The sequence below is a fragment of the Callorhinus ursinus genome, unplaced genomic scaffold (assembly GCF_003265705.2).
Source record: "Callorhinus ursinus isolate GAN/ISIS: 27379988/994484 unplaced genomic scaffold, GSC_fseal_2.0 scaffold36, whole genome shotgun sequence".
Lineage (NCBI taxonomy): Eukaryota > Metazoa > Chordata > Mammalia > Carnivora > Otariidae > Callorhinus > Callorhinus ursinus.
The window spans coordinates 15,954,081-15,975,002 of NW_027397098.1; the positions used below are offsets into that span (position 1 = coordinate 15,954,081).

General features: G+C 53.0%; 1 protein-coding gene across 1 annotated transcript in view; it reads left to right on the forward strand.

Moving 5' to 3' along the window:
- DIP2C (disco interacting protein 2 homolog C) overlaps positions 1-20,922 on the forward strand; it is a 281,152-nt gene that overhangs the window by 189,532 nt on the left and 70,698 nt on the right. Inside the window, exons 20-26 of the mRNA XM_073879852.1 lie at positions 10,242-10,381; positions 11,435-11,571; positions 12,688-12,896; positions 13,756-13,870; positions 14,053-14,254; positions 19,008-19,117; positions 20,306-20,386. Of these exons, the coding sequence (XP_073735953.1) occupies positions 10,242-10,381; positions 11,435-11,571; positions 12,688-12,896; positions 13,756-13,870; positions 14,053-14,254; positions 19,008-19,117; positions 20,306-20,386 (994 nt within the window). The remainder of the gene's footprint in view (positions 1-10,241; positions 10,382-11,434; positions 11,572-12,687; positions 12,897-13,755; positions 13,871-14,052; positions 14,255-19,007; positions 19,118-20,305; positions 20,387-20,922) is intronic.

Here is a 20,922-nt window from a genome sequence, read left to right on the forward strand (position 1 = left end):
GTCTGCTAACACGTGTGCACACACCCCCTGTCCCTGATGTGAACACGTGTCTGCTAACCCGTGTGCACACCCCCAGTCCCCGATGCGAACACACGTGTCTGCTAACATGTGCGCACACCCCGTCCCCAGTGTGAACACGGGTGTCTGCTAACACGTGTGCACACACCCCCTGTCCCTGATGTGAACACACGTGTCTGCTAACCCGTGTGCACCCCCAGTCCCCAATGCAAACACGCATGTCTGCTAACACATTCGCACACCCCATCCCCAATGAGAACATGTGTCTGCTAACACGTGTGCACACACCCCCAGTCCCCAATGTGAACACGTGTGTCTGCTAACCCGTGCGCACACCCCCAGTTGCCGATGTGAACACGTGTGTCTGCTAACGTGTGCACACCCCCAATCCCCGATGCAAACACGCTTGTCTGCTAACACATTCACACACCCCCGTCCCCAATGAGAACATGTGTGTCTGCTAACACGTGTGCACACACCCCGGTCCCCGATGAGAACACGCGTGTCTGCTAACACGTGTGCGCACACACACACAGCCGGTGCCCTGCCCTGGTCGTCAGCCCTTGGCCCAGCAGCTTGCAGTCTGAGCCCTCACCCCCCGCCCACCACCCCCACTGCAGGCTGCGTAGCTTCTCCCTGTCCACGAAAACTTAGGTTAGATCCGGAACTGTGCAGAGACTGGACACTGATTTCCATGTCTTAGATTTTGGCCACTGTCCTGGCGACTCAGTTCTCCTTTCATGTGGGAAGGAGGGTGGCAGGCGGAGTGCACGTGGATTTCAGTGCAAGCGTCCTCCTCCAGCAATGTGTGCTCCCACTTTCCTTCAGTGAAACTGTGTAAGCACAGTCCGAACTTCCGGCTGCCCCACCTCCCTGCCGCCCGGCCCCCTCAGTGTCAGCTCGGCTGCAGGAGTGCACGCTGCTCCCAGGTCTGGCCGTGCTGCCTCCCTCCCTCCGTGCTGCCCGGCCCCAGCCTTCTCACTGTCCCCCCACCGGCAGGCCCAGGAGCTTGTGCTGGAGCCGCGGGGCCTGCCCGCCAAGCCCACCTTTGCTGGCGTCCCGACCGCGGTCCTCCAGGCTCATCACTCTCCCCTCTCCTTCCCTTCACATTCTCCACCTCCCCACATGCTGTGGACTTATGGGTGTCTTCATCATTCAGTCTGTCCCAGGCTCGTAGATACTTTTTGAATAAATGAGCGAAAGAAAGATTTTCAGTCTGTGAAGGACCTGCGCACGCGCTTGCCTCTGAGCACCTTGTGGACTCTCCAGAAGCAGTGCTGAGAAGCGCCAGAGCTTTTCACAGGCATCCTGGCGAGACGAGCTCACATGCGTGTGCATGCGGGTCTCTAGTTCATGTTTGGCTGAATGGAGTCGTGTATTCTCCTCTGTCTATGGGTTTGCCTTTCTCATGATGATCCAGGTGCAGCTCTGAGCCTAGAGTTTTGGTGTCGTATTCTGGTCCCCTGATTCAGCAGCAGCAGGAGGGCCATGTCCTTACTGCCACCTGTGGGCGGCCCCCCGAGGTCAGTCCCGAGACAGACGGACTGTGGGGGCGAGGGGAAGGAGGGGGAAGTCTTGGGTAGCAGCCCACATGCGTCCGCGGTGATGTGCTAACATAGGGGCAGAAGGGCAGCTCAGGGCCCCAGAGTAGGGCCGAGAGACCTGCTTCCCCCCCGAACTTTGGGAGCAACCCCCAGGATTTAAGTCACTACGTAGGAACTGTGGAAGGTCAGGGGTTCACGAGAACAGAGATGTGAGCAAGTGTAGCGCCCTCAGCCCCGCCAGGCTCCAAGCAAGAGCCCCCCGCAGCCCCTCCCGAGCCCCCACCCTGTTGGCTGGGACATCTCCTAGAGCCCACCCGTTCTGCGATGGATATCCTCCCAGGCCTGCAGGTAGATCAGGACTTGAAGGGATAGGAACACGAGGTACAACCACAGCATCCTCAGGAGAATTAGGGGTAATGGCATAATCCAAATCAAGACGGGCCCCTGGGTGCAGAGGCTGTCCCACGTCTGTTCCCTTGCTGGATGCCGTCCCTCAGTCTGGTGGTTGTGCTCTTCCACATGACCGTGAGGCCCGTGGCACGCGTGGACACTGCTGCACGCCGGCAGCCACACGGATGAAGCCCCCGCCGTGAGCCTCGTGTGGAGGTGAGCATGGGTGTTGAGGACTGGAGGGTGTTGAGGCTCGTCAGGAGAGGAGGGAGTGCTCACATTTAGAACCTGTTTCTTTCGCTGACCTGTCATATTTAAGTCATTTTCAAACAAATAGAATAGAAACAGCACTCACTTGCGTTTTATGAACACGTCCCTCTCTGTGAATAGGAGGGCAGCTCCCCATTCCTGGTGTCGTACGTGCACAACCATCCACAGAGGCGTTGGGACGAATTCTTGCTTTTGTAGAACGAGCCCATGCACTTAACTGCATGTTGGGTTATTTCTTCCCCAAGCACAGTGGGGACTCAGGAGTTTCCACACGGGAACGGTAGAAGCTGGGTTACCGAGTAGAGACCGCCTTACTCATTCCTTTGAAGCTGCTCTGAGTGGGGGTCCAGGATGGCTGGTCTCAGGGTGTGGACAAAACGGGTACTTTCTTTGACGTCTTTATTAAGACCAGAGTGGCAAGGGTTGCATCCTCTGTTTTGTTTCTATTCGTAGGATGTTTTATAAAGAAAAAAGCGTTTGGCTGCTAGGTCACCTGATTTTGTTGGAAAATAAGACCTGCCCCCTTTGAGGGGGACTGACCACCCCTTGTTCAGATGGGTTTGAGGACTGACATTCTCCTTTCTTCTCTTGTCCTGTGCGTAATAACCTTCCCAGGACAGCTTGCTGAGCCGGGTAACGAAGAAGAGATTGGACTTCCAGTAAGCAGCTCAGAGCCACTGAGTGCTCACTTGGCTCTCACTGCATTTAGTTAGGAAACGGTACTCGGTTAATGTGTGTGGTCAGCACTGACGATGAAATTGGAGGTGTGTTGCATTACTCACGACTGTGGGACTTTTGGTCTTTCCCGGAACATGCATCTGTCTGGTTTTCTTCTGTGAAACACGTACGTGGGTCGGCAGCCGAGTAGCTATGGCAGGGCTGCCGGGCACCCGGGGTTTGTGCACATGGGGACGGCCGTGCACGCCCGTCAGCTTCTCGGGCTGCTCCAAGCTGGCCTGTGCAGAGCAGAGAGCTGGGCCTCACAGGTTGGTGCCCGTGGCTATTCGTTATCCTGATTCCCTCCTCTGGTAAGCAGGAGAACACCTGTCACCAACACCGAATGAGTGTATTTGGAGGTTCTGGGGCCCAGAGTTTTCAACGGGAGCCTTGGACATCCCACCTGAAACACAGGCGGGGTGCAGAGCTGGTCCCAAGAGCCAGCCGTAGGACTCTGCTGTGGTCTGGGGACGGTAGCCGGTGCCCTGGCTTCCTGTCCAACCACGTGTTTGCCACAGTATTTAATGTCTTTCTTTTTAAAACTGTCATCATCCAGGTATACGTTTTGTGTTTCCTTCTTTGAGGATTAGTTGTAAAATTCAAAATATTGGAGAAATATGACTTTATGATGCGTAAACTCATCTGTAGAATTATTTTAAAAGGGCAAATTGTGAAGTGAAAACCAGCAAATTATTTTCTGGTCCTGTGTACCTCTGGGACTGCTGTCTGGTTCTGCTTCTGTGTCTGCAATACAGAGGATAGAACCCGCTTTGTAAAGCTATGTTGTGGTAATGTTGATTCAACTAAAAAAGTATTCTGTGGGCTCTTTAACCACAAGGTATTATTTCAAAGGATAGTAATTATGTAAAGCAGTATTTAAAGCAGCAGTTCCAGAGGAGGATAAAGATGCCCCTTTGCCACGGAATTATTTTGCATGTTGAAAATGTCCCCCCTGGAAATCAGAGAGCTGGGAAGACTGGAGGGAGGGACCCGTGCGGCCGGATGCCCGTCCAGGGCCGGAGTCAGACTCGGACCGTTCTGCCCGAGGCTCGCCAGCCAGTGACCCGGAGTAAAAATAGCTAACAAGCCTGTGAATTGAAGTGGGGGTTTCAGGAATGGTTTTGACCGCCCAAAAAGTCAGCCATGGAGATCCATAATCTCGTTTACAACACAAGATAAAATGCATTGTCGGTGATTTTAATCTGGAAGTTTCAAATTCAGATAAAATTTTAAAAGTCCTCTGAGCGTGAAAGAGTTGGCAGATGAGCCTCACCATCCCTAAATGGAAATATGGCTTAATTCGGTAGCGTCGAAGAGCCAAGTGACTTGAGTTACCTTGTGCAAGTTGTCCGGACCGCTCACCTGCAGGAGTGCATTCTGCTCTGTTTTGTATTTGGTTGGACAGTGACAGGAGCGTGCTCCGGTGGAGGCGTGCATACCACACGCAGACAGCAGGTGATGCTTCCCCGTGTGCGCTGAGCGCCTGCCCGAAGACGCGGCAAAGTAGCCAGGGCAGGTGGAAAACAAAGCTTGTAGACGGTTTGTGTGGTATGATCTGTTTCCTGCCTGAAAAAGATTAAGTATCTCTAGACAGTCTCTTCACCAAGAAAAAAACCTGGAAGCTACATACTACAGTGGGTAGGTGAGAGAGCCTCAGGGAGAACGTCCCCTTTTTACATTATAGAGCTCTTAAAGCAGGTGTGTTTTTTAATAAGCAGATATTGCTCTTACCAGAGAAAGGGAAAGGAATCACACTAAAATAACTCATCACCTAAAGGTGTGCTGTGTTGATCTTGTATCTTTCCCTGTCACTGAGCCTTCCGTGTGGGCGTCCACTGTGTTTTTGAGAGGCTCTATCACACTGAGCATTGAAGGGAGATGCACATATTCACAAATTTGACCAGATTTCCCCTGAAATCCGCATTGGCGGAGTGTTCCCTGAAAATGTTATTTCTGTTAAAACAAGCACACAGCGGTTTTAACAGAAATAACACAAAGGACATTTTTACCTGCCCTCTTGGGGCGGCCGCTGCGGTAACTGAGCTCACGTTCATCTGTAGAAAGACTTCAGTCATGGATGGCAGTGCCAGACACGTGCAGCAGGGCTGCTCCCCTACAAGGGGCGCCCTCCATCCACAGAGGAGGACCTCGCTGGTCAAAGGCAGAAAGGCGGCCCCTTGCTCACACACACTGATGGCCCCGCAGCTTAGAAGTGTCTTTCCCAGGGAGGCAGAGTTCCAGGAGGCACTTTGATGCCCATGTGTGCACCTCATGCATACACCCTGTGTGTGCACCCCAGGCATGTGCCCCGTGCGTACACCCCATGAGTACACCCCGTGCACACACCCCAGGCATGCACCCCGTGCATATGCCCCGTGCATACGCCCCGAGTGTGCACCCCAGGCGTGCGCCCCATGCGTACACCCCATGCGTGTGCCCCAGGCATGCGCCCTGTGCGTGCAGTGACAGCTTCATATGCTCTGTGTCCAGCGAGTCCGGCACAGCGCCCACCAGTGGATTTTGGAGTCTCTCGGCCTGGGTCACCGTTCTGGCCTTTCCTTCCTTTGCTTTTCTTCTTGCCGGCTTTGTAACTTATCACAGTGCCTCCCTTCAGGCCTCAGAGTCCGTGTCCGTGACGGGGGGTGACTGCCGTGCCATGTCACGGTGCTGCGTGAACAGCAGATGGGTCTGTACACGTAGAGTATCTGCATGGTGCGCGGTAAGAATTCAGGCATCGGGCTCACGTCAGTGTTACTGTGGTCACATCACGTGTACTTGGGTGGGTGCGTTGTTCTGTGACAACATGTCCTGAATGCAAAAATGCTGTAGTAAATCCTGGTGCTGGCGGAGGAAAGGGCACTTTCCCGAGACTTGGCCCTTTGGCTCTCCAGATGTTCCTGAGTTGACAGCTTCTCGAACTGGAGGTTGCCTCCATCTGACGGAAGCAGGGATCTTTGTAGTCGTGCTTGCAAAAGCCTTCAGTGGGAGATCGTGGTGCTGAAGCCTTGGAGGTGTGGTGGCCATTTCTCTGTTAAATCATGGGAGTAGAAATCATCCCAGATGCTTACCACTTACTTGACTGCATTTATTTCCCACTGGTGTGGATTTGAGCTTGGCCGGTATACCAAACTGTAGATGTGTTCATTGAAACTTAGAGGAGATACATCTTCAGGTGTCACACAGCATGATGGCCTAAGAGTTATCTAACGTTTACCCAGGTGGGACCAGAGCGACAGGTGAGCAGCAGGTGCACACGCCGTCCCGGTGAAGCCATTGGCCGTCGGGAACATTCCTCCTGAGGCTGAGCTCGTGTGCACCTTCTGTCGTCCGTCTCAGGTCTTTCTGTGATTTGCCTCTGATTGCGGGATTAGCCACACACAGCTACATATAATCTTCCTTCTGTATCTCTGAGCACAAAGACTCTGCATCCTGAGAATTGCCTTGAACCTGGAGGTTGACGGATAGGTCCAGCGTCCTCTCTGCCGTTGCTCAGCTTTACTGTGTCTGATCACAAAAGCACATCTTTTTGAAATCCCTGGGAGTTCTCACCAGGGTCATTTTTTCACTTCCTCACCTAGTTTAATCTACTTGGACTTTTTATTTCCTAGGAAGGTGTTAATGGAGCAAAAAACAGGCTGATGTGGTCAATAATCAAGGGAATGCAAACCGAAACAGCAGTGAGGATTGGCTTTTACCCATCAAGCCAGGAGCAGTTTTAAGGTTGATGACAGTGTCGTCCTGGGTGTGCGGAAACAAGACTGCCAGGAGGCAGCCTTCCCCACAGCCGGAAGCACAGGGATTGAGGCTGGTGTGAGCTTGACGCCTGGGTCTGCCCCACAGCTGTGCCTCGGGGCCGCCCCACCTCTGTTCTCTCTGCTCTTGCCTGTGAATGGAGAGGATGGGCACGCCTGTGTCACAGAGCTGCTGGGAAGAATACTTCACATACATGAAGTGCTTAGAGCAGCCTCCTGCATGAAACAGTGCAATACGCATGTCTGGTAAATCAAGAAAATACTTTTAGTGGAAATGCAAAACGATACGGTGTTTGGGAAGTTATTTAGGCTTCATTCAAATTTTAAATGTAGTCTTTGATTCTTCAGTTCCTTTTCTAGATGTGTGCCTTACAGTAATATTTCTAATTATATAAAAGTGAAATTAAATGATCACATGTCCTTGTGACTGATACCATCTGCAGGTAAGACAGGTCGGTTTATTGTGTGCAGTACGCATCCTGCGTGTGTCACACACATTCACACACAGCAGGAGCCACAAGATGCACTCGGGGGAAGAGCAGGTTGTAGAAGGATATGCCTGTTCTGGTTCTGCTTTTCTTGGAGTACAGATGTATCTGCATGCCCACGTTTTAGTAAGTGCACACAGAAGAGGTGGGGGGGTCTCTGGTGGTGGCCCCCTGTGAGGCAGGGGTGGGTGGGCTGGGGACACACCTGTGACTGTGACTTCCGTTGCCGTGCTTGACTCCTCCATGGAACGACTTGCTCGTGTTTCACACACACCATTGGTTCTAAAGTTTCCTCAAAAGAAAAGTGTGCAGTGAACTAAGGGGTGCTGATGTCTGAGGCCAGAGGTGGGGAAGGTGTTGGGAAAGGGGACGGGCTGGTGTCCATGTCTGGGCACGGGCTCTGCTGTGGGTCCAGATCCCTCCAAGCCCCACAGGGACGCAGACGACTAGGTTCACATCCCTGTGCCTCCGCTACTGATCTATAAAGTGGTGCCAGGCAGGTTTGCATATCGCTGAGCCCATGTATGTGGACAGCTCGGGACGGTTGGGCACAGAGGTGTCCGTGGAGCATGGCTCTGTCATGGGAGGCGGGGCTGCCCGCAAGCAGTTCCTGCACGAATGCTGACACATGGAACCGGAAGGCTTTGCCTGGCAAGGTGGCTGACGAGCCGAGGACCATGTCCCAGGGACTCACATGCTTCTCTTCTGCTTTTTTAAGTGTCCCTTGTCTGCAAAGGAAAGAATCCAGGGCTCTGAGTTTTCTCTGACCAGCGAGGGACTCTATTAAATGCAAGTGCTCAGCAGCAGAAGTAATGCAAGATGGGTGTCTTTGGTTCACATTTTAAGTGAGTTTACCCAGTTTTCCATAGTATCATTTTATAAACGTAACTGAAGACCTTGTAGCAAACGCAGTCCAGAATTGGGCTCCAGTGAGTCTTGCTTCTCACTTGCTGTTCTGGAACGGAGGGAGGCAGGTCTCGTCACTAAGACACAGAACTTGCGTCCTTGAGTCTTGAAGCCTTTCCCTCCCAGCACTCACAGGCAGCTTGTCTCACTTGCCGCCTGCCCCTTACTCACGGCCACTCCTGCGTTCTGCTTCCACGTGGCTTTCCACAACAAACGACGTGCACCTTTGAACCCTGTTGCTCGGTGCGTCTGTGTCCTGGGGCTGTCGTAAGTGCCTGGGGCTGGCGCATGGAAACGGGGAAACTGTTGTCTCGGGTCTCGGGGTGTCTGCCGGGCAGGTGCTCCCAGAGGCTCTGGCCGAGCATCTGCTCCAGGCCCTCCCGCTGCTGGTGCCCCGTCTGTGGCTCCGTGGCTGGAGACACGGCACCGCATGGCCTCTGTGTCACACGCCATCTGTGTCTCCTCCTCTCATAAGGACACCAGTCATTGGATTGGGGTCTGTCCCACTCCATCCAGTAAGACCTCATCTCAACCAACAACCTCTGCAAAGACTCCCTTTCACACTAATAAGGTCACAGTCGAGGTCATAGGTTTTGGAGACACAACCCACAGCGAGGACCAAGCCTTCTGATTCCTGACTGTCATGTTGCATTTGTTGAGGACAGAAGTGGGGGTCGAGAGTCCTGGTGGCACAGGGTTCCCGTGGGGCTCCTCCTTTCGTTTTAGAGAGCATCTTAGGTTCCAGTGTTTGGGGCTCTTTCCAGGTAGCTCCACATGGACCTTCTAACTTGGGCAGGGTTTTCTTCTATGTCTGGTTAGTTCTACCTTTTTGTTTCTTAGCAGATGGAACAATTCAATTTCCAGACTCTCTTATGCTTCCTTTTTATTATTATTTATTTTTAGTTTTTATTTAAGATAGAATTGACATATAGCATAGGCTTCTTTTTTAAACACACCAGTTACTTGATTCAAATGAGACCTCCTTTTGCACATTTTAACTTTTACGTTTCCCTATTTATGTTTTTAGGCTCATTTTAAATCTTGATACTATTTTAAAACCAAACAGCAAGCTTCTGTTTATCCTCCAACTTTTAGATCCTAAAGCAACGCTACACATGCGTGTATAGAGAGTTACAGGAACAAGTGTGGTATTCACCTAAATTGGCTCTCATTTAGCTCATAGCTCACACACAAGGGTCTTTAGCTACAGGGATAAAATCCATGCTCTTGGAAAGATTTCATCTGTTCAGTAGCCGACAGACTATCTCTCCAGGAGAAAGGATGCAGCAGTGAACAGAGGGAAACCCACTTGCCCTCAGGAAGCTGAGACTGATGGACGAGGCACCTGCTGTGCAGACAGGAGTTGGGGGTGTGCTGTTTTATGGGATGAGGAGTCCTTGCACATGTGAGCTGCCCCAGAGGGCAGTGAAGGGGGAAGCCACGGGGATGGCTGCTACAAGAACATTGCAGGTAGAGAGGCAGGAGCAGGTACAGAAAGCCCCAGGAGGGAGAGGGCTGGGTCCTGGAGAGACGGCAGGGGCAGCGTGGAGTGAGCGGGAGGCCTGGGGCTCACGGGCCATGGAGGAGACAGAGGCAGTGAAACTGTACTTCTTCCCGGACCCTACAGCATCCTACAGAACACCTCTCAGCCAAAACCTTCCCTAAGAGCTTGTCATCCAGCTCAGTGTCACATGACTCTCCTTTCAGATTCTTACCCATGGTGTGTGTCCGCACAGGGCACGTCCGACTCGAGGCAGGACCAGCAGAATCTCCACCAGTTCTGCTCCCTGCAGAATCTCTTCTTGGAGACCTTGTTCTCTGTGTTTATCCACTTGCCACACTGGAAAATCTGACCCGGAGAGAGACGGGCAGAGAAGGAATCAGTCAGTCTACTGACTGGGGGTCTTCACGCTCCTAAGGTGTTTTTAAACTATTCTGGAAGCCTGGAGGTAGAGTTAGTGACACCGACATCTTGTGGACGGAGCAGCAGCATTCCCTGGCGAGCTAGAACACAGGGCGGTGTGGCGTGCAGGTTTGCGTTCGGGGGTCCGTGGGACCCCAACATGGCTGGCTGCCTTTGGTGTGTGTCCTTGGGTGGCTCTCTGGCCACGGCAGCCTGTTTGCTTCTGCGTATTCAGACAAAACTGCTCTTTCAGGCCTACGGATGACAGCAACCAGCCTCCAGGCCGGGGCGTCCTATCCATGCACGGGCTGACCTATGGTGTCATCCGGGTGGACTCGGAGGAAAAGCTGTCTGTGCTCACCGTGCAGGACGTCGGCCTCGTGATGCCTGGCGGTGAGTGTGGGCACTGGGCTGCCTGTGGCGTGGGGCGTTGAGGTGGGAACCCTGGCTGTGGCCGGTGGGCTGGTCCGTTAGCACATGCCCTCCCACCCGGCACCCCCGTGCCCCTCTGGCATGAACGCAAACAGGACGCTTAAATTCCGCTGTGCATCTTTAAAGCTTGATGGTAATGCTACCCCTCCTGGTGACAACATTCAGGAATCCTCCGCGGGCATCTCTGCCCCCTCTCACGCTGGGACCCCAGAGTCCTCCTCCTCAGGGGCACCGTGGGCCCTGCTGCACCCCTGCAGCCCCTGAGAGGCTCCTCCCCCTGAGAGGCTTCTCCCCCTGCAAGGCTCCTCTTCCCACCAGCCATCCCAGCACGCTGGAGAAGGCTGGGCACCCAATCTGGCTGCAGACGACATAAAAACCCATCCGTGGGGCTCTGGATGACCAGTAGTGCTCACTTGCAGAAGAGTCTGTTCTTAAAAGTCACGGACCTTTTCCACAAATGTGCACATGTGCTGTGGTCGGGGCACGGCCAGCCATCGCTGGTTGCACACCTCACCTCCCGAAACCCTGGCTCCAGCTCTTGCACGGACTTGAGGTCTGTGGCAGGAGCATGGGGCATGTGCAGTATGAAAGCACCCGAGCAGCCAGGACCCTGGGCTTCCTCCATGTGCCCTCCTCGGTCTGGACGGCAGAGGTCACTCCCCTCAAACACGATCCACACGTCAATTATTCACTGATGTCACAACAATGGAACTGGACGTTTTACTATAACATGAAAATCCGTGACTCGCTTTAGGGAAAATGAGTACCCAGCCCACTTGTATATTCGCATTTATGTTCCAGATGCTGTTTCCTGTTCACCTGCTCTCACTCCTGCTCGGTCATTTATTCCCTGTCCCCCTGTCCATCCCTGTCTCTCTGTCTCTGTCCCCCCGTCCCTCTGTCTGTCGCCCTCCGTCCCACTGTCTGTCTCCCTCTTCCTCCGTCCCTCTGTCTGTTGCCCTCACCATCTGCCCCTCTCTCTAACATGACCCCTGCGTCCTGTTTTGCTTCCAGCCATCATGTGTTCGGTGAAGCCGGATGGCATCCCTCAACTTTGTCGAACAGATGAAATCGGGGAGCTCTGCGTGTGTGCCATTGCAACGGGCACATCCTATTACGGCCTCTCGGGCATGACCAAGAACACCTTCGAGGTAGGTTCGAGGGGCGCGCTTCCTCCAGGTGCGCTCTGCAGGTGGCCCTCACTGGTATGCAGACATAAAGAGAAGGTGGCAGTATCTCGATAACACATATTCATCGTAACTAAAATGGTCGCACTTTTTGCTGCCAGTTGTATAATTTTCAGTAAATTTGGCTTATCAGAGCTGTGTGGGAAAAGGGCCAGAATCGTTTCTTAAAAGGGGCCGTTTTTTATATGTTGCTGTTCTCAGCCGAGAGGCTGAGGGATGGAGGACACCTGTCTCGGCCTCGCTGGGGCCCCCTGGGGCCTACCCACTGAGGCTGGACTTGGCAGGTGTGAACAGATGCACGTGGCAGGAGCTGGTTGTGTGCGAGGAGACTGCATGCGTGTGTGGCTTGCGCTTAGTGCCCGCACTGGCCTTGCCCATGCGCGGTTCAGCAGTGAGCTCCGTGCCGCACCACCATGCTCCTGGAGTTGACACCTCACCCGCCCAGGTGGTGCCTTACCTTAGGAAGAGCACACGTTGATTACATCACGCACGAGAAATGGGGGTCGTTTGGGATTCGTCCCTTACAGTTTAGAACATGATGTAATGGGGTGCCTTGTGCCAGCGCCTTTGCTGAGGGTGGATTCGAGTTTCTAAAATGTCCCTGAAGCCCAGCTAGACAGAGTCTGCATGAAACCCATCTCCCCTTCTGTGTGACTTACCTGCAGGGTCTGAGGACCGGGTGCAGGCTCGGGGCGCCGAGATTTGCTTCCTTTGTGTGTTTCCTTCCCGGTGTCATCCTGATAGGGAAACACTGATGAACAGGGATCATTTTCAACGGATACACGTGTTCGGTTTTCCATTTATCACTTTGATGCTGTGGATCTAAAACAGAAGAATTAGTTAGTGTTCATTAGGCTATCATAATGATCTCTGGTATCACTTCTTAGGTTCAGAAGCCCTGGAAGGAAACCAGTGGGCAGCCCTGCATGTGGGCAGTAGGGGCAGAAGTTGGGGGGCGGGGGACGGGGCAGCGCCTTCCACGAGGAGACGCCACTAGGCTAACGCGGTCCGGTCTGTTCCAGGGGAGGGTGAAGGTGGGCCGAGCACCGCCCCCGGCACTCACAGCTTGTGTGTCTGCAGGTATTTCCCGTGACGAGCTCGGGGGCCCCCGTCAGTGAGTACCCCTTCGTAAGGACAGGCCTGCTGGGCTTCGTCGGCCCCGGGGGGCTCGTCTTTGTGGTGGGCAAGATGGACGGGCTCATGGTGGTCAGCGGACGCAGACACAACGCGGACGATATTGTTGCCACGGCGCTGGCCGTGGAGCCCATGAAATTCGTCTACAGAGGAAGGTAGGTGTGCCCTCTGTGAATTCAGCACTCAGTGGTTTGCATATACAATTGCACAGATTCCTTAAGCTGATGGGACTCTATGACCTCTGACGTTCCAACTAGTTCTGAATGTCCAGTTTTATAGAAATTTCCTGAGCTCCATACATATGTTTTCATCACTTCACGTCTATGTTAAGTAAAAATATTTATTTAAAAAGCTTATTTTTAAAGTAAATACACAAAGAAAAGAGCCAAATATTCATCTTGGTGCAGATCATCTCAAAAGACAGGTAACAGTTGAGCCACAGATTGTGCGGGAAAACGGAGTCCTGCGGCTTCTCCTCCCTGACGCACCTCTCCCTTGCTCACTTGCACAGTACATATTAAATCAGTGATGCTAGCTCCTGAGGTTTTGCTAATTTGGAGGAAGTCATTAACTGTTTAAAGTCTTATTTCAGCTTGTCAGGCTGACAGGCGGAGAAGCGGTAGACACTTGGGTGTCACCGAGAGAACTCACTGTTGAGGTGCAGCCTCTGTGTGAGGTGGGGCATGGGGGTCCAAGTCCCACGATGCCGCCTTTACCAAGAGAGACAGGCACGTCCGGCAGAAACCCACTCACCCCAAACAGAACGTCCCTACTGATGTGGAGAACACGACCTCACAGGTGCCAACTCAGGATGCGGGTTGTAGGGCTTCCTGGATCTCAGCCCACCCTGTGGCGTGGGCACCATCAGCTGCAGGCAGCCCCGGCAGGAGATGCTAGGCTGCTCCTCGCCCGGTTCCCATTCCAGAGCAGTGGCTACAAGCTCCTGATTGCAGAATGATATTTCCCGGCAATCTGCAGCGTGCCCACTGCGCTGTACCCTTCCTGTCCCCACAGGATAGCCGTGTTTTCGGTGACCGTCCTGCACGACGAGAGGATCGTGATTGTGGCCGAGCAGAGGCCGGACTCCACGGAGGAAGACAGCTTCCAGTGGATGAGCAGGGTGCTCCAGGTAGCTCTTCACCTGCCCGGGAGTCCCGCTCCTGCTTTCGTACCAGCTTCCCTTAACCATCTGTTAGGATGTGGCCGGCCCTCAACAACTGTGCTTTCCTGCTCCCTGACCGTCACCCCATTTGCTTCGTGTCCATCTGTAATACCTGTTCTGACGTGGTTCCCTCTCCCGTGACTTTCCAGGCGATTGACAGCATACATCAAGTCGGGGTTTATTGCCTAGCCTTGGTTCCAGCAAATACCCTCCCCAAAACCCCGCTCGGTGGGATCCACTTGTCAGAAACGAAGCAGCTCTTCCTGGAGGGCTCACTTCACCCCTGCAACGTCCTGATGTGCCCCCATACCTGTGTCACAAACTTGCCTAAACCTCGACAGAAGCAACCAGGTAGGGCTCGTGGGCTGGAGGCCGAGTGGCACTTGGGAACCGGGTGCTGTGGGTGCTGTGTGAGCAGGCGCTATGCCCGTCAGGGGTGTTCAGCCCTCTTCCTTCCCTGGTCTGCACGCTCCCAGGACGTGACCCTGCCCCGCCAGAGGGTGCAGTGCAAGGGCTCTGCTGGGACTGCACTGTGTGCGGGGAGCTGGGCAGGTGGGGGACCTTGGGAAGGAGCCCCCGCCTTCCCGGTGGGAGCGCTGACCCTTGGTCTGGCCGGGGGGCCTTTTTCCAGGCACAGAACCTCGCAGCCTTGGTTTACTTGTGCACACATTAGAATAACACCCGTTTCACGTGGCTGATTTAGGGGTCCGAGCAGCTGAGGTGTGGGAAAGCTGCTTGGAGCATGTGAGAAATTCTACAAATGTATGTGTGACATTGTTCTAAGAGAATGTGTGTCTAGCACCTTATGGTTTGGGGATATGTCATTATCCATTATCTGAGTTTGTCTTCCTAGCAACTAATCGATCATGCTTCTCAGGGTTGCACAACTTATCAGTGAAAGGGAATTGATCACAAGACTGTGGAAGGTGAAGATGCAGCTCTTCTGGCAGCGCACTAATGGGGGATCCCAGGGCGTCCTGGGGTGGTGCGTGGGGGTGGCTGGGTGCGGGCAGCAGGGGCGCACACTCAGGCTGTGTTCTAGAACAGTAGCAGAACTCCTGGCACAAAAGCCACAGTTTCCACGTGTTGTACACATGAACCCCTCTCTTTTCACGGAGCTGTGTGGTGGGCACTCTTCTGTCCCCATTTCACATGTGGCAGGTTCAGGGATTGCCCAGCAGCCGTGTGTCCCACCCAGCTCAGTGTGGCTGCAGGGCTGAATTTATGGAGTCAGCTAGAGGCGGTTGGGTCACCACAGGCTCAGCCCACTTGGTGGTAAACACAGGGACTGAGGCCCATGCCCCGTAAGTGAGATTGGAGGAGAGGGTGGCTGGTCCTATGTGGTTGAGGTGGGGATGCTGATGCTCCAGGAGGAAGGCGTCACCCCTCGCGTTGAGCAGGTGTCGGCCTACATCCCTTGCTGTGACTCCCTGTGATGCAGACAGTCGCGTGGTACCTAGATGGGGCAGCATTTTGTTCTCTCCTCCCATGAGGAGTGGATTCTCTGGGAACACCTACAGTCGCTGTCTGCTCTCTGGGCATATTAGCGCTGCGGTTTTAATCCGATTTCTGTGCTGTCCCTGGTTTCCTTACATTCCAGATTCCCGTAACTAATACCTTCCTTCTTTCTCTTTCTTCTCAGTCACTGGTTTATATCCTTGCTGCAGGACACTGTAAAGTTACAGCTGACCAAGTGTCCATTTCTTTAACTTCAGTGGCAAGCGCCCCCCCAAAACACAAAGCATTGTCCTTCCGTGGGCATATCGAAAGGACGAAGAGTCACGTCTTCGGTCTCCTGTTATTTCAGGGCATAAACAGCCATGGGAAGGGAAGAGCAGTCCCTCCGTCTGGGTGTGTGCATGTCCGCGTGGAATGGATCGTGGTGGCGGGGCTCCTCAGGGTGTCCTTGTGCACAGTCAGAGGTGACTGCCCTCTCCCTGTCCCCTGCTCACCTCCACTCACCGTCACACACCGCGGCCCGGGGCCTGGTCACCAGTGGTCCCAGGAGCGGAGAAGCTCACGTGAATCCTGTGGGTCACAGTTTGTGAATTCAGGACAGATATTTACGGCGGGGGCTTGTTGGCAAATGCGTGATATGATTCTGGGGTTGCCAGGCTCAGTGTACCTGCCAGATGTCAGGAATCCTCAACAAGAAGAACCGGGCTGAGTGAAAAGGCCCAGGCACTCTGCTCAGAGGGCAGCGTCAGGGCGCCCGAGGACAGCCTTGTTCCTTTGAGCAAGCACAGACGGATGCGCAGGGAGGGTGGGGCTGCTTGCACATTGCAGCGGCAACAGGGTGAATGAAGCTTTGTGCGATTGATTTAAGGAAACAGTTTTTTAAGAATGATATTAGGTGTCCTATCTGTTTTTGTTAAATATTGAAAAGGTAGGGCGCCTGGGTGGCTGAGATGGTTAAGCGTCTGCCTTCGGCTCAGGTCATGATCCCGGGGTCCTGGGATCGAGTCCCGCATCGGGCTCCCTGCTCAGCGGGAGCCTGCTTCTCCCTCTGCTTCTCTCTTTCTCTCTCTCTCTCTCTCTCATGAATAAATAAATAAAATCTTAAAAAAAAAGAGTTTAAAAAAAAATAAATAAATATTGAAAAGTTATATAACTGTCTGAAAAAAACTGCTTTTAACAAATACTCATAGCAGCTGTGAGGTGCTGGTCCATTTTCCTCCCTCCGCTGACCACCTGTAATGGACCTCAGACAGGTGGTATTTCCCTAAAGCCTCAGTTTCCCTAAGCGCAATGAGGGAGTTGGACCAGGTGATTTCTAAGGCTCCCTTGGAATAGACACGACTGGGAACAAGTACTCCTTGGAGCCAAAGCAGACATTTAGTAAGGCCATTTTTCCATGAGGGTGTTGCTGGAGCTTTCAAACAGAGCCCCTAAAATGTAGATAATTTGTAGACAACCTAATTGCCTCTTTTACTGGATGGATTCATATTTGCTCAACTAACAAGGGCTGTGTATGTGAGTTTCTTAACTAAGCACAAGTGTTAAAAGACCTTTAAGACCTTTAACCCATCAGTCAGGCCTGCAACAATATCACAAACATTGAGAAAACCACCTGTGGTTAAGAGTCCCTGGGATACATTGTATCAGAGCCACAGAAAGGGAACAGGGAGGGGCAGCTGCTGACCTCTCCATCCACCAGGAGGAGCCTTGCTCCAGGGTTCAAAATCATGATGCAGTGAAGTGTAAGGGTGTCTTGCACACCCACCCACCTCATTCAGCAAGGCAGGGAGACCCTCGGTTCTTGGTAGGGGGACAGATTTTGTAAACAATGCCACAGGAAAGCACCTGTCTCCCAGCAATGTTTGGAAAAAGATCATTCTTAAGTCCACGTGGGGGAGAGACATGTAAGGTCCGAGCTTCACATCCAGACGAGTCTAGCAGGGACAAACATTGAAGAAGGAAGGACCACCTGCTAGCACCTTGGAAGAGTGCTTCTGCCCTCACGTGAATTCTTAAAAAATTACCGAGAATTCTTCAAGTCAGTTTAGGCCAGAGCGGCTTCCCAGAACTGTCCTGTCCACCTTGGTCACCAAAGAGAACCTCAGGACGCTTCACCCACAGACCCCAAGCCAGGAAACGAAGGGCTCGTTGGCGGGGTCCCAGGAGAGCCCTGGCTCTGTCCACACGGCAGCCACATTCAGTGCACATGAACCACGCTGCTGCGTTTTCTTCTCGCTTTGTTAGATTGGAAAACACTATCCCTCCAGAATTTATTATGCACTAAGAGAAAAAGTTCACACACGGCAATTCAGACATAATGGAGCAGAGTATATAAGGCACGTTCTGTGATGACACGGAAGCCAGTATCAGGGCTCCTAGAGATTGCCTAACGTGAAGAAGCCTGTGGGCAGGAGCCTGGAAATCTACGTCCTGGGCTGGTCTCCAGATTTCAGCCCTGCCTGGAAGCCCCCAGCCTTCGCCTGCATCGCTGTGATGTTGCATAGTTTATGGCTGCCCAGGTCCGGTTGGCCACGTGTGCAGAGGACTGTCCTGCTCCCCTGGACAGTCCCCTGGGGGTGTCAGCCCTGCCCCTGCTCATCTTGCCAGGGTGTGCTGGAGCCCGGGGGGGCCTGGCAGCCGCTGGCCCCACCCCTCAGCCCACGTCTAAAGCTTTCTGAGCTGCTGAGAGACAGCTCTTTGTGTGCAATAACACAGTGCACCAAATGCCCCAATTTGAAGCCTGTAAGTCGACCTTTGGTAAAGGTTTAATAAGAATTTTACTCAGCAGCGCCTGGCATCTTGGTTATTTCTACTGCCGCCTTTACGCTCCCTCCCTGCCTCCCCTCCTTGCCTCTGTCTCAGAGGCCCGCTCCCCCAACAGCACGGTCTCCCAGAACGGTGAACCCTGCCCTCTTCAATCCGTGTGTGTGTGTGTGGTGACAACACAGTGAAGCCTAGAGGGTCCCTAGGGTTCCTTGTAGTTAGAAATCTTGAAAGAGTCTCTGCAGTTCTTTAAGAAACTTGTTTCTTTCATTGAAAAAGAAAAGAAAGTTATCAGAGTAGATTCTATATGCCTTTCTCCTGGGAAAAGAGCGTGGTAACCGAGTCCGTGACGGTGTACAAGGAACTTGGAATGGGAGCCTCTTGGCTCCGTCGTCTGCCTCTCTGTGGGCCCAGCCGAGAGCCCAGAGCATGCCGTCCGTGAGACGCCCAGTGGCCGTGTCTGAGCCTTCTGTGGTGCTCCTCCCCACGTGACAGGATGTATTTATAAAACCCAAGCAGTACTTTGTGTCTGAGGCCACTTGGACGGCCTCCACTGCAACCCCGGGCAGCAGCACACGTGCTCGGCAGTGAGGCACGTCTGTGTTAATCCTTGTCTGTCTTCCGAGTTACTTCCCGCAGATACGAACGTGGATAGAGCCCAGCATCACTCCAACTGGAGAATAGTGGCAGCGAGATTTGTTTCTAACCTGTAATTGAGACCTGTTCAGGTTTGCCATCGTTCTCATGTTGGGACACCTTGGAAACCCTGTTCTGATAAGACTTTCTCAGAGCCTGGCCTTTGGAAGGGTTTCCCCAGGGCGACCGCTGCGCCACGGTGGGAGGTCCTGTTGTCAGTTCACCTGTTTCCTCATGTTCTTTCCAGAAATCGGCCCTGCCTCTGTGATGGTGGGGAACCTGGTGTCTGGGAAGAGGATCGCGCAGGCCAGTGGCAGAGACCTGGGCCAGATCGAAGACAACGACCAGGCCCGCAAGGTGAGCGTGAGGCCGGGCTGCTGTCCAAGCCCCATGCCCACAGGCTGCTGCATCACCGGCTGCCGGTCCCCTGTGTACCATTGGCCTCTTGGTCCAACAGACGTACCGTATCATCTCACAAGGAAGATGTGTCTGTTGAGGGTGCACAGACACCCGAGCCAAGGCCTGGGGCCAGCGTCTGGGGATGCCTGTCTCGTCCTGGCGTTCTGTGGTTCTTGTTTCTCCTCTTCCTACCAGCCCTGATTTCATGCCCAGACGGCCGCACGGCAACCTGGGTGCAAGGCTTCAGTCTTGTAATTGTTGGGACACAAGAAAACATAAATTCAAAACCCACGTTGGGGAACCAGGCATCCTCAACACATCCTTAGGGGCTGGAGGAGAAATCTGGGGCCACACCCACCGTTCACATCACTCAGCTTGTCTCCCTGTTACAACCACTCAGACTTGAGGACTCTGATGAGTCGCCAAATGATGACCCCAGTCTGTGCTAGCCACCAGGAAATGTCACAAAATCAACCGTTTAAAATATTGCCACTTTGGTAACAAGTAGAATTGCATACATTGAAAGCACTGGATCACCATGGTCCCACCTCAGAGTACATTTCTATTAATAAAATAGATTGAGGGATATACCTGTGTGTTTCCTATGACCAGACATAAGATGGCGCTGACCTCTTTTTCGCTATCAACCGAGTCCATGCGATGCACATGATCTGTGTGCTTGGCAATGCTGTGGAATGACCTCAGGGAATGACCCTTCTGAAAACAGCAAATAGAAGAGAGTCCGGTTTAAGTACAGGGTCGATCTGATTCTGCCATTCCAGCCCCAGAAAGCCCCCTCTTCTGGGAGCCCAGGAGAAGGGCTTTTCTGTGTTGGCTGCTCCGTCTGTAAGGGGAATGCCATTCTCCCAGCCTGGGCAGATGGTGGGAGACATCCCTGACCAGGCACTGCACCACCTCCCTGTAACTGGTGCGTCCCAAGTTGGGCGCAGGGAGTTCCAGGTCATCCAGGAAAAACCCCGTAAGCACTGGCTTAGTCTCCCAATTTTGTTTGACAGGGATGTGCTCATTCCTCCGTGGGAAAGCGCGCTATTCTGAGCTGCCCTAACAGCACTGAGAGGGTAGGATGTCAGCATGAACGCGGTCTGTTCGGAAGGCCTGAAGCTAATGGCTGTGCTTTTGTTCCAGTTCCTGTTCCTCTCGGAGGTCCTGCAGTGGAGGGCACAGACCACCCCCGACCACGTCCTGTACACGCTGCTCAACTGTAGGGTGAGGACCACTGCACGCGAATCTCATGGTCGCCCTCGGGCAGCTTTCTCTTCTTTCCTCTCTGTTCCTTTCACTTCAGTGTCATGTGACATCCTTCCCATTTATTTGTTGCCTTTTCACATGATTTTAGCAATTCTTTTGGCGATATTTCCCCCAAAACACGGGGGACAGTTCAGACCTATGAGATATTTTTGTCTTTACTTTTATCAGAAAACTACTTTTTTGTAAATAGGAAGTGAGGCTTTCGTTATAGAGTTTCTTACGAATGAAAATCATCTCTGTTTTACAAGCGTGATGAAGGTTTGTGTTGACGCTTCACGCTGGAAAAGCAAGTTCATCCAGTGTCATTCCACAGTGGAGCTTAAGGGTGAGACCTTAAATATGCACACAAGTAGTATTAACAATAAACATCAAATGCAAAAGTCTTAACATGCTTAACTTTTCTTTTGCTGTGGAAATAAAGCCTGACAAGTAGATTTTAACCTTAGGTCTTCCCGACAAGTGTGGGTATGTGCGACTGTAGGAAGTTGTGACTA